The sequence below is a fragment of the Cryptomeria japonica genome, chromosome 2 (genome assembly GCF_030272615.1).
Source record: "Cryptomeria japonica chromosome 2, Sugi_1.0, whole genome shotgun sequence".
Classification (NCBI taxonomy): Eukaryota; Viridiplantae; Streptophyta; class Pinopsida; order Cupressales; family Cupressaceae; genus Cryptomeria; species Cryptomeria japonica.
Genome location: NC_081406.1, coordinates 618,934,583 through 618,946,875, shown reverse-complemented (window position 1 = coordinate 618,946,875; position 12,293 = coordinate 618,934,583). Strand labels below are relative to the sequence as shown.

The 12,293-nt window shown below is 36.3% G+C and overlaps 2 protein-coding genes across 2 annotated transcripts; one reads left to right on the top strand and one right to left on the bottom strand.

Moving 5' to 3' along the window:
• Nucleotides 1-6,850: 6,850 nt before the first annotated feature.
• LOC131868561 (uncharacterized) lies at nucleotides 6,851-8,068 on the bottom strand. The gene is made up of 2 exons (XM_059215653.1): nucleotides 7,381-8,068; nucleotides 6,851-7,110 (listed from the first exon to the last, which is right to left on the bottom strand). The coding sequence occupies exons 1-2, from the start codon at nucleotides 8,066-8,068 to the stop codon at nucleotides 6,851-6,853; spliced, it is 948 nt and encodes a 315-aa protein (XP_059071636.1).
• A 208-nt stretch (nucleotides 8,069-8,276) lies between these two features.
• Nucleotides 8,277-11,610, top strand: LOC131868545 (homeobox-leucine zipper protein HDG7-like). The gene is made up of 10 exons (XM_059215652.1): nucleotides 8,277-8,294; nucleotides 8,600-8,665; nucleotides 8,734-8,916; nucleotides 9,093-9,266; nucleotides 9,671-9,775; nucleotides 9,884-10,069; nucleotides 10,328-10,512; nucleotides 10,665-10,779; nucleotides 10,893-10,986; nucleotides 11,267-11,610. Exons 1-10 carry the CDS (start codon nucleotides 8,277-8,279, stop codon nucleotides 11,608-11,610), a joined length of 1,470 nt encoding a protein of 489 aa, XP_059071635.1.
• Nucleotides 11,611-12,293: the final 683 nt, after the last annotated feature.

The window sequence follows — 12,293 nt, the reverse complement described above, 5'->3', positions numbered from 1 at the left end:
TCAAGGGATCGATGGTGTTAGTATCAGAGATAAGTCTTGCAAATGAAGAGGAGATTGATTGGATGGGGGTTCTGGATCTGAGGATCATTGCAAGGTTATTGCTAATGCTAGCACCATCGACACCAAGACTGAGGTTTTCCAATTTATTAACCATATTTCTAACCACAGATTTGACAGGGGATTGGTTAGGAACCTGGGGCTTAGGAGAAGAGGCCATTTGGCTGGAGGAGGAGGAGCGGCTAAGATTTAGGGCTTTAAGGGGGGTGATTTTACGTCTCCACTTTCTTGAGGTAACAATTTGAAAGCAATCAGTGGGCGATTCTACAAGATTTTGAGAGGGGTCGAGTACAAGGATGAGGGGCTCGGAGGCCAAGGGTGCGAGATCGAGGATGAGAGGGTTAGCCTCATTAGGAGCGAGAGCAGGATCTGCGGACACCACGTCTTTAGGTTTAACAATAACAGGAGGGGGAGGATGTGTATCGTTAACTTTTTTAGGGTTTACAGCCACTTCATCAGATTTATGCTTTTGCTTCCTACGACTGATAATTGGGCAATTTTTGCGAATATGCCCTTCCTTTTTGTAGAGAAAACAAGAATTCAATCCTCCAAGCATTTCAATTAGACAGACGAATGTGTCTCCATTAATATCTAGGTTTAAAGAAGGTGGAATGTCAATTCTAGGCTTGATTGAGACAGGCATTCTTATGTCTAGGTTGGGCACCAACCTAGTAGTTTCATCAACCCGAATGATTTTACCAAATGGTGCCATTAGTTGGGGAAGGAAACACCACAAAAAAGGGGGGACATCCTTGAGGATAACCCATCTGGGAGAGGACAATGCGAGGACTTCCTCATTAACCACCTCTGGAGACCAGGTGAGGGCTCGAAAAAAGGTATTCCCTACCATCCAGTACTGGCGATTAAGTGCTACCATTTGGGCTTCATGCGAGTTGAAAACAATGAGAAAAAGACCTCTCTGTATTTGTCTACAAAATATAATTTTAAGCCCTAATTTGAGATTCCATAGATTGTGAAACCAGTCATCTACAAATTTCCTAGGTGGGCATTTTTGAGCATCCACACAAGCGAAGAAGATAGCAGTGTCACATAGTCTTCATTTTTCCAAAGCAATCTCACTTATCATTTCAAAATTTGGCGAAACAATGAAGGGGTCAGAGGTATTGCAAGGGGACATACCTGCCTTACTAAATCCTTCGTCTGCAGGAGCCTTAATGAAGTGCATCGACGAGCGGACTCCATCTGTAGGCAGAGTGACGGTCTCGGTGAAGGATTTTTTTAGGGCTGGAGTGGTATGCGGGTAGGGTTTAGGGTTAGAAGTATTAACACCATCTGACTCCGGTTCCATAGAAAACCAGGGTTAAGGCGCGCTCGGTGGGGTAGATGGGGTGGAGTAATTTGTAATAAATGCAGAGAAGAGAAAGAAAAACAAAAAGATAAAGAGCAAGTAGATGGGCGAGTTAGGAGGTGCAAACTAGGTGGAGGAGATAAACCCCTCCATGTAGATGCAAGAGTACTCCCGCGAGCGTGCCTCGATCCAGCTTCCAACTTCAAGGTGCAGACGAAAGCACCAAAAATTCGCAGAGCCTTGTGTGATAGTCTTCCCCGTTCGCAGTCCACAACCCGCAGCAGCAGTTCGTAGTCCGTAGTTGTCGTTTGTTATTCACAGTCCGCAGTTACCGTTTTTTATTCGCAGTCCACAGTGGCTATTTGCAGACCTCAACTCTTCATCCTGTCTACACCCGCAGTAGTAGCTTCCAATTTTATACATCTAGATTTGCGAAGCGGTTTAGTCTGCTGCAATGGTTTTGGATTTTTCTTGTGGAAAAACAGGGGCTCTTAAGCAATTCCAACTGTCTCAGAATCTGTGAAGCATGTGGATATTTGTCAAAGTGCTACGCGTTAGCACCTATTTTTCAGTCTAAGCTCTAGATCTTTTGAAAGCCACGTTTTTATTCTATCACAATCATGAAATACAGATTGGTTTGATTGCATTTTCTTGAAAGTTTCGACAATCCCATTTTGTTCATATCCTGCAACTATTGCCTTGCCTCATACTTATCATGGCGTATAAAGGATTCACAACCCCTGTGCCATGAAAAGAAACCCTCACAAATAAAATCATAGTGATCACCTATAGGCTTATATTTATCATCCCTTGTTTACATTATAGATATATAGCATTTTCTACAGGGTGAGTGGGAATAAGGAGATGGGACTGACTGATTGAGAGGTTGGGATAGCATATAGGTGTTATACGCTAAAACCCACCCCAGGGTTCCTGCCTCACAAAGGCGATCAACAATCTAAGTAGGAAATCTAGGAATAGTTGGATGAGGGGACATTGAATCTACTGTTTTGGGGAATTATAATTATAATAGCATTAATTTCTAATATCAATTTAATCTATGTTATTTTAAATTTTTTCTGAACAAAAGAAAGGAGAGTAAAAGATGAAAGACTAGAAACATGCTTCCAACCTAATTTAAAGTATTGAAATAAGTCAAGAATGGGCAGTAAAAGGAGGACTGACAAAATTTTTATTGCTTCTTACAATCTTACAAACTAAAATCATAGAATCCATCTTACAATCTACATGCTTCCAACCAACTCACAAACTTTTTGCATCGCAACATGTGATTACTAGTCCCAACACCATAGCTATGGAGAAGAAATGGACATATTTTTTAATATTTAATGGGATGCTTTCAATAATTAATTAATTGCAACTGAAATAATACAAGTGAGATGATGTATATCGATAGCACCCAAAATCTCTCATAAGATATTATGTTCAATATTATGTTCAAGGCTTAAAAAGGAATTGTGGGAACAGGTATAAGTGAAGGAACTTGAGAATATTTTCCTCTAATCCAATCATGAGAAGAAAATATCGACTTTCATGGCCAAGCACAACAACCAGTAGAGACCCATGAGGTCAAGACAGCCGACGCGCCTTACTGATGCACAAATTCAAGAAATGGAGGAGTAAGCCTTATTAACTCTTTTCCTGCAATTCTTTATATGTAATAATATCCATGCTGGCTTGGCTACTAATGTTGGTTTTTTTGGGTTATTCAAGGTGTGCCCGCACCCGAAAAAAAGGCAGAAGCAGGATCTAATCGCAAAATTTTGTCTTCGCCTCATAGGGTACAATATTGGTTCCAAAATAGGCTTGCCCGAATGAAATGTATTTCAGTTTGTTTCCAATGGTTGACTGTAAATGTCCATTATGCTGGAAAGAAATAGGGGAGCAAAAAACAAAACAAAAAAAAAAAAACAGGGCAGATAAAAGAAAACAGATTTTAAATCAACAATCCATTCTTTTCATTCTATCACAGAACTGATTACAAAATGCCTCATATTATTGAGGTCTGCTCATTTTGTAGACTCAGAAAAATTCAAATATCATGACTCCCCTATTCTTCTGCTGCTATACAAAATGTTCTTTTGCTGCTATACAAAACCCCTGTTCTTCTCTTTCATTGACTGGTTCTGCAGCTCTTTTTCTGGGCACACACTTTTTACATATATATTTCAAAACTACATATATTGTCTTTCTAATCATATGTCACACAATAAACAAAAAAAACACATTAAAATTGAAGTTTCTAGATCACCGTGGAAAGATCTAAGAGGAAGATTTTGCCATCAAAAACAAGTTGGCATTTGTCCTTTGTTTGATCAGAAGACTATAGATGACAAGACAGAATACCACGAGAGGAAGAAAGGAAATACGACAGCATTAGTTTTGGTAGTTGGTGATTAACTCCAACACTCCTCCTTAATCACAACTGCCATCTACAATACCCAAGTTGTTTCATTGATGCACAAAACTTTCTTTTCCCAATGATTTGGTGAAGATATCAACAAGTTGGTCTTCTGACTTACAATGTTCCAGAATTATTTCTCCATTGTTGATCAGCTCCGTGATGAAGTGATACCTTGTGTCTATATGCTTGCTCCTTTTGTGAAATATTGGATTTTTTGACAATGCTATAGCTGAGTTGTTGTCACAATATATTTTGTTGCACTTTCTTGTTCATACCTCAATTCTTTCAACATTCTTCTTATTCAAACGGCTTGACACGCTGCCCCTGTAGCTGCTACATACTCTGCTTCAGCTGATGAAAGAGTTACAATTGGTTGTTTCTTTGAAGCCCATGATACTACGCCTGATCCAAAATGAAAAGCATAACCAGAAGTGCTCTTCCTATCATCTATGCTACCAGCACAATCACTATCTGTGTATCCTATCAGCTTGAAATCATTTGACCTTGAGTAAAATATTCCATAATTATTTGTTCTACTAACATATTTCAAAATTCTTTTTCTAGCATTCCAATGTGTAACTTTTGGAGACTCCATGAACCTTGAAATGAGACTAACTCCAAACATTATATCTGGCCTTGTGGTTGTTAGATACATGAGACTACCAACAAGTTTTTTTATACAAAGTTGGATTTACATTAGCTCCTTTATCATCTTTACTCAACTTTAAACCTGTCACTATTGGTGTTGGTGCTGATTTGCAATTCATCATATTAAACCTCTTCAAAATATCATTTGCATAATTAGATTGTGAAATGAAAATACCTTTATCATTTTGACTTACTTCAATGCCATGAAAATATCTCATTAAACCCAAATCAGTCATCTCAAATTCTTTCTTCATAGTTGATTTGAACATGTCAATTGAAAGATCACCAGTGAATATCAAGTCATCAACATATAAACAAACAATTATGATCTCACCTTGCTTATTCATCTTGGTATACAATGTAGGCTCACTGCTGCACCTATTGAATCCATTTTGTAAAAGATAACTATCAATTCTGCTATACCATGCTCTTGGAGCTTATTTGAGTCCATAAAGTGCCTTCTTGAGCTTGTAAACCTTGTTTTCATGACCCAAAATCTCATATCCGGGTGGCTGCTCCACATAGACTTCTTCCTCTAAAATACCATTTAAGAAAGCTGATTTCACATCCATTTGATATATTGCCCACTTGTTCTGAGTTGCTATGGCTAGTATTGTTCTCACAGTGTCTAAGCGAGCAACCGATGCAAATGTCTCATTGTAGTCTACCCCAGGTTGTTGTGAATAACCTTTTGCCACCAACCTTGCCTTGTGTTTTTGCACATCTCCATTTGTATTCAATTTTGTTTTGTAAACCCACTTCACTCCTGTCACCTCTTTTCCTTGTGGAAGACTAACTAACTCCCATGTTTCATTCTTTTCAATTGCATCAATTTCTTCATCCATTGCTTGCACCCATTTTTCTTCCTTAATAGCTTCTTCAAAATGAATTGGATCATCTACATGCCAGTATAAAGCAAAAAGAGAAGTTTGACCTGCATTATTTTCACCTTCATTTTGTTCATAAATCTCCCTTAAACTTCTGATTTTTGGTCTCCTCAAGCTTGCTAATGTAGGATTGGACATGTCACTTGCATTTGTTGAATGTGGGCTTGATGGTCTAGCACGAAGACTGCCAATTGAAGATGGTGTTACTTGCACATTTGATGGAGTATTTGCTTGAGTGTGTGGAGCTGTCCTTACACTTGATGATGTCATTTGTTGTCCACTTTGTTGACCTTGAACAACTATAGGAGGAGTCGCATTTGAAGGAGTACTTGCTGATATAAAATCTTGATTTTCTTCTTGTGGTATGTTGGCTGCAATATTGATTGTTTTGTCTAAAGTTCCATCCCATGCTTCATCTTCTATGAACTGCACATCTCTGCTAATTATAACCTTTTTGCTGATTGGATTGCATAACTTGTATGCCTTTGACTCATCACTATATCCCACAAATATACATTTTTCTCCTTTGTTGTCCAACTTTCTTCTCAACTCATCTGGCACATGTGCGTATGCCACACATCCAAATACTCTCATATGAGAAACATTATGTTTTCTTCCACTCCATGCTTCTTCCGGAATCATATTGATAACACTTTTAGTAGGAGATCTATTAATTATATATGCTGCACATGCTATTGCTTCAGCCCAATACTCATTTGACAAATGCTTTGCCTTCAACATGCTTCTTGCCATTTCCATTATTGTTCTATTTTTTCTTTCAGCGACACCATTTTGTTGTGGGGTATACCTTGTAGTAAATTGTTTGTGGATTCCATGGTCTTTGCAAAATCTTATGAAGTCATTTGAGATATATTCACCTCCTCTATCTGTTCTCAATGCTTTGATGTAGTGCCCACTTTGTTTCTCAACAAGAACCTTGAATTGATAGAAATAATGAAACACCTCATGCTTATGTTTTAGAAAGTAGACCCAAATTTTTCTTGTGAAGTCATCAATGAATGTCAAGAAGTAGTAGCTCCGACCAATGGAAGGTGTTTGCATTGGTCCACACAAATCTGAATGAATAATCTCTAATGGTTTGTTTGCATGAATTGACTTTCTAGCTAGAAATGATTCTCTATGTTGTTTACTCAAAATACATCCTTCACATATTCTATCCGGTTTTTCTATTAGTTGCAACCCCATCACCATTTTCTTCTTATGTAATAAGTTTAAGTTTCCCAAGTTTAGATGCCCAAATCTTAGGTGCCATAACCAATTTTCATCTTTAATTTCAGCTTGATAAACTACTTGGGAGACTGCTGCAACTTTTCTTTCATGCACTCGTGGATTCATTGTGTTATGTTCTTGAGAAAACTCTACTTTCAAATCTGGTTTTATCCTTAGGGGAAACATTCTATTGCTTGTCATTTGGACTTTTGCTATGAGCTGATTGCTTGGAATTTTGTCTAAAATTGTGCATTCTTTGTTCTTGAAATATACTCTATACCCTTTTTGAATGAGCTACCTTATACTCATTAAGTTATGTTTCAGTCCAGGAACAAAATAGACATCTGATATATACTTTTTCTCCCCCATTTTGGTTAGAATGTTGACACTACCTTTACCCATAACTGAAACTTTGTTGTCATTCCCCAATGTTACATCTGATTTTACACTCTCATCCAAACTAGAAAACATTTCCAAATTTCCAGTCATATGATTGCTACAACCCGAGTCTAAAAACCATATATCTTTCTCACTTTCTTGTGCAACATTACAAGCTATGAACATGCTGTCCTGAGTTTAATTTTCCTTGGTAAAATTTGCACTTTGTTGTTTAGAATCATATTGCTTCTTTCTACATTCATTTATGTAATGCCCAAATTTCTTGCAATAATGACATTGGACTGAGGATTTGTCATACCTTTGGCTTTGGGGTTGATTTTGAGTTGATGTTTGATAGTTGCCTCTTCCACTTGAGTTTGATGGGATACCTCTTCCACCTCTATATGAATTTCTTCCTCTACCTTTGAAATTTGTTCTTCCCCTACCTCTACCATGGCTGATTGAAACTTGTGTCTTGAATGCATGCTCCAAATTTGAATTTGTTGACCTGCTTAGTCTATGCTCATGAGAAATGAGTGAAGCATGAAGCTCATCCACTGAAAATTGTGAGAGATTATTTGTCTCTTCTATGGCCACCACAATAGATTCAAATCTTGTAGGCAAACTTCTCAAAATCTTTTCAACCACTCTTCTTTCTTCAAGGTTTTCACCATGAGTTTTGATTTGGTTTACCAATCCAATGATTTGAGTGAAAAATGATTCTATTGTATCTGATTCTTTCATGTAGATGGTCTCAAAATCCCTTCTTAACATTTGCAACTTAGCTATTTTTACCTTTTCCATTCCTTGATAGGCTGTTTGAAGAATGTCCCATGCTTGCTTGGACTTTGTTGCTGGTTGAATCCTTGGAAAAATGCTTTCATTCACTCCATGAAAGATGAGGAAGAGGGCTTTTGAGTCTTTCTTTTTATTTTCCTTCAATAAGTCTTTCTCTACTTGAGTTAATGCATTATATGTTGTTGCATCTACTGGTTCTTGGTAGCCATTTTCAATGAACTCCCATAAATCTTGTGCACAAAATAATGCCTTCATTGTGATTGCGCAGTAATCATAATTTTTCCCATTAAACTGTGGGATCTGTGGATTTGTCAAACTTGTGCTTGGAGCTGCCATTATAGACTGTGAAAAAACCTTTCTATCTCTTTGAAAAACTTTCTCAGTCACTTCACCTAATAACTTTTAACCTTCAGCTCTGATACCACTACTGGAAAGAAACAGGGGAACAAAAAATAGAACCAAAAAAAAAACAGGGCAGATAAAAGAAAACAGATTTTAAATCAACAATCCATTCTTTTCATTCTATCATAGAACTGATTACAAAATGCCTCATATTATTGAGGTCTGCTCATTTTCTAGACTCAGAAAAATTTAAATATCATGACTCCCTTGTTCTTCTGCTGCGATACAAAATTGATCTTTTGCTGCTATACAAAACCCCTGTTCTTCTCTTTCATTGACTGATTCTGCAGCTCTTTTTTTGGGCACACACTTTTTACATATATATTTCAAAACTACATATATTGTCTTTCTAATCATATGTCACACAATAAACAAAAAAACCATATTAAAATTGAAGTTTCTAGATCACCGAGAGGAAGATTTTGCCATCAAAAACAAGTTGGCATTTGTCCTTTGTTTGATCAGAAGATTGCAGATGACAAGACAGAATACCACGAGAGGAAGAAAGGAAATACGGCAGCATTAGTTTTGGTAGTTGGTGATTAACTCCAACACATTATGGTTACGGGTTAAGCCTCTTTATTTCTGTTGTGTCGCAGGCTGCACATGTGACCAACCTTCATGCAGAGAACGGAATTCTGAGAAGGGAAAACCGAAGGCTCAAAGATGCGATTGAGAAAATTCAGGCTAATTGTCAAACACGCGATGTTTTGTCCGGAGAAGTTCCCTTTAACGAATATGTGCAGCGTCTTACTTTGGAGAATTCCAAGTTGAAGGAGGAGGTAGGATTGTAATTTCCTATTTTATTATGATTTTTTTTTTTTTTTGTTTTAATATATTCTAAACCCTAATAGGTTGAAGAAGGAGGTGAGATTGTAATTAGGGATTTCATTATGGAAGTTGCTAATTTTTTTTGTTAGGTATTCTAAACCTTAATAGAGATTCATTGTTTATGCAGAATAGTCACAGCATAGGCATCCTCTGTGATTCAGTCAAAACCTGGGCATTAAAAGCCGCCATGAATGTCGTGAAAGAGGTCATTCAAATGGCACTCAAGGAGAAGCTTAACACAAAAGCCACTTCTGTTGTTCTGATGGCCGGAATCACACTGGTCGAAACCTTCATGGACGTGGTATGCACAATGCATTAGGACGCCTGATTCGGAAAAAAACGATTTCTGGTGGAAGTCTGATTAGAGGAAAAGCTTAAATCAGGGAGCATACTAGTTTTTAAAGTTGTTTATGTGATTCATTTAAACTACTGTTTTTTTTTTATGTAAGATCGATCTATTAGAATGATTTCGTATACTGTTTAAATTTTGATTCATTGGAAACCAACGGATAAAAGGGAAAATTGGCTGAAAAGGTTAGGGCAAATGAAGCGGTTGGGTTTTATTGAATTTTTTATAAAATATCATTGTCATTTTACGATGGTGGTTTCGTTTTAAACTAGTTATCAAACTTATGTGACTATGATATGTGAAACCCTATTTCATTAAAATAATAATAATTATAAAAGTTTCTACTGTCTGAGCAGAACAAATGGATGGAGATGTTTCCCTGTATCGTAACAACAGCCAAGACCCTCCATATCTTATCGCCAGGGCTTTCACCACCTGACAAAAACGGATTACCTCAGCTGGTATGTATTTGGGGCTATGTAGAATTGGGTTTGATGAGCTTATTAAAAGCAAGAGATGTCAGAAGATGGTTTTTTTAATTTTTTTTTTGGTTTTGGTTTAATTAGCAGATGCATGCAAAGCTACAAGTTCCTTCACCGTTGGGTTGTGTCCGAGAGATTGGTTTCTTTCGCTATTGCCATCAGCTAAGTGAGATAGAATGGTCTGTTGTAGATTTCTCGCACCATAAATCCACCAGCCTTTCCACATGTATATCAGGTCGTATTATTCAACAACTTCCAAACGGACAGTCCAAGGTTTGCACAGTGAATCTAACATGGCTATGCTACCTTCTTTCTTTATTTTCCTTCATATATCCCTCCTTTCCATACTTTAGGGTACTTGTGGGTGCAGAAGATTGTTAAAAAGTTTACTATCTATCTTCAGATAAAAGTACAGGAGTACGAAATTTCTATATTGGTGGCTACATTTTTGCCAACCTTAAATTTTTTTAACCTTTATTTAGATATATTTAACTACAAAGGCAATCTGCTTGTACTCTTGTGTGGTTATAGGCAACATGGGTGGATAACAGTGAGCCCCTTCATAAGGTCTTGGACGCACAGCGATGGGTGGCTCTACTTTACGGAAAATGTCAGCAATTGGCGACTCTCGATTCTACTGAACTTGGGGTGAATGTCCATTATAAAAGAGCAAAAGCAACCTCCCAACTTTTCGAGTTATTTATTTTTCTTCAATGGTAAAGAAAATTAATGAATAGCCTTGTGCAGATCAAGGGAGAGCCATAGTAAGATTGGCTACAAGAATGAATACTTGCCTTTGTCAAGACATAAAAGCATCAGAGTTCCATTCAACTCTGATACAATACGATTGTCGTGTTAGAATGATCAGGAGATTTAGCAAAGAACATAACAGGTTAGTAATATTTGCTGGAACTTCACTGTGGCTTCCTGTCTCTCGACAAAGATTATTTGGTTTTCTTAGAGATGAACGAATGAGATCTAAGGTTATATGTCTACTTTGTGCACACACTTTTCCTTGTCATTTATATATTTCTTGTTATTCTAGTTGACTCTTCTTATTCACATAATTTAATTGAGTATTAATTGTCTGGTGAAGTGGGAATTGTCATTGGAAGGAAAGTCAATACAAGAAATGAAACACATTGCAACTGGTCCACAATCTGGGAATGATATTTCACTGTTGATGGCAAGTATCTGAATCTGTTCATTTGATTCAAATACTATAATTTAAGTTTTGATTTGTTTAAATGAAGATTTATTTGAAATTAAACATTTATTTGAAATTATATTAATAGATGATAGAATTTTGATTTGATTAATTTGGATGATTTATTTTAAATTACACTAGTAGCTGGATCATATTTAAAAGCTATTATGGTTTCAAATGAACTACATAAACAAATAGAACTTAGGGTCTGTTGTTTAAATTTTCCCTTCACTAATTCATATGATTTCAATTATAATTTGCAGGCATCCAATATGGAGGCCTTCATACTGCAGCAGAGTCGAACAGATGCACATCGATGTCTCTAATAGTATATTCATCCTTGGATGTTGAAGCAGTTATCCATGCAATGATGGGAGAATATCCTTCTTCAACAACACTTCTTCCTTCTGCATTTAGAATAAGGCCACAAGATTCAGCTGTCAACACAGCCAGCAGCAGCACAAGTGGATCGGATATATCTCGTAATGAAGGCTCGTCTCTTCAAATCATTTCTCAAGTGGTTTGTTGTAAGTCCCCAGAGGAACCTCAACAAAGATTGAGTGATTTTGTTTGGAACACTGCAGCGAATCAAAGTTGCATTTTGTAATGAATATAAGCACTAAAGCAAAAGGAAACATTATTATAGAAGATGGACACATTATTCATCCTTTTAGTTTCAAATATTTTTTATTTTTGGGTCAGTTTATATGATTTTCTCATCGGCTGCGTACCAGGTTTGTAGCTTATTATGTTCAGATTAATATTGTAATATTTTTATTATATGTGTGTTTTTACGTTTTGTTAAAAAAAAATAAAAAAAATTGAGAGTGAATTTTGAGAATATTTTTAAATTGAAAGAATATTTTGTAAGAATGCAATATTAATTGAAGTGTTATATTTATTCAGAAGATGAACACATTATTCCTTCAAGTTTATTAGGCTTGCTTTGGCTTAAGATTTTGTTTAGATCATTTATAGGTATATAGGATAAATTATTTCAAAGTAAAAGGATAACATATATTAATGTAAAGAAAAATTATCATTTCCTACTTTTCTTCTCTTGTTTTACACCATTTTATGTACATTTTAGGTTTATTTATGAAGATCTTCTAGAATTAAGTAATTTTATATATACAATTTTACTATTTTAAGTGGTTGTGGGTCCTAAAAGTGTTTGAGCCTTGTGCCTATAATATATATTTAGCGAAATCATTTAAATGTATTTTTAACATGATAGCTTTTCCTAGATTTAATATAGTGGTGTCCTCTATCTATTGCTAGGATTATGTG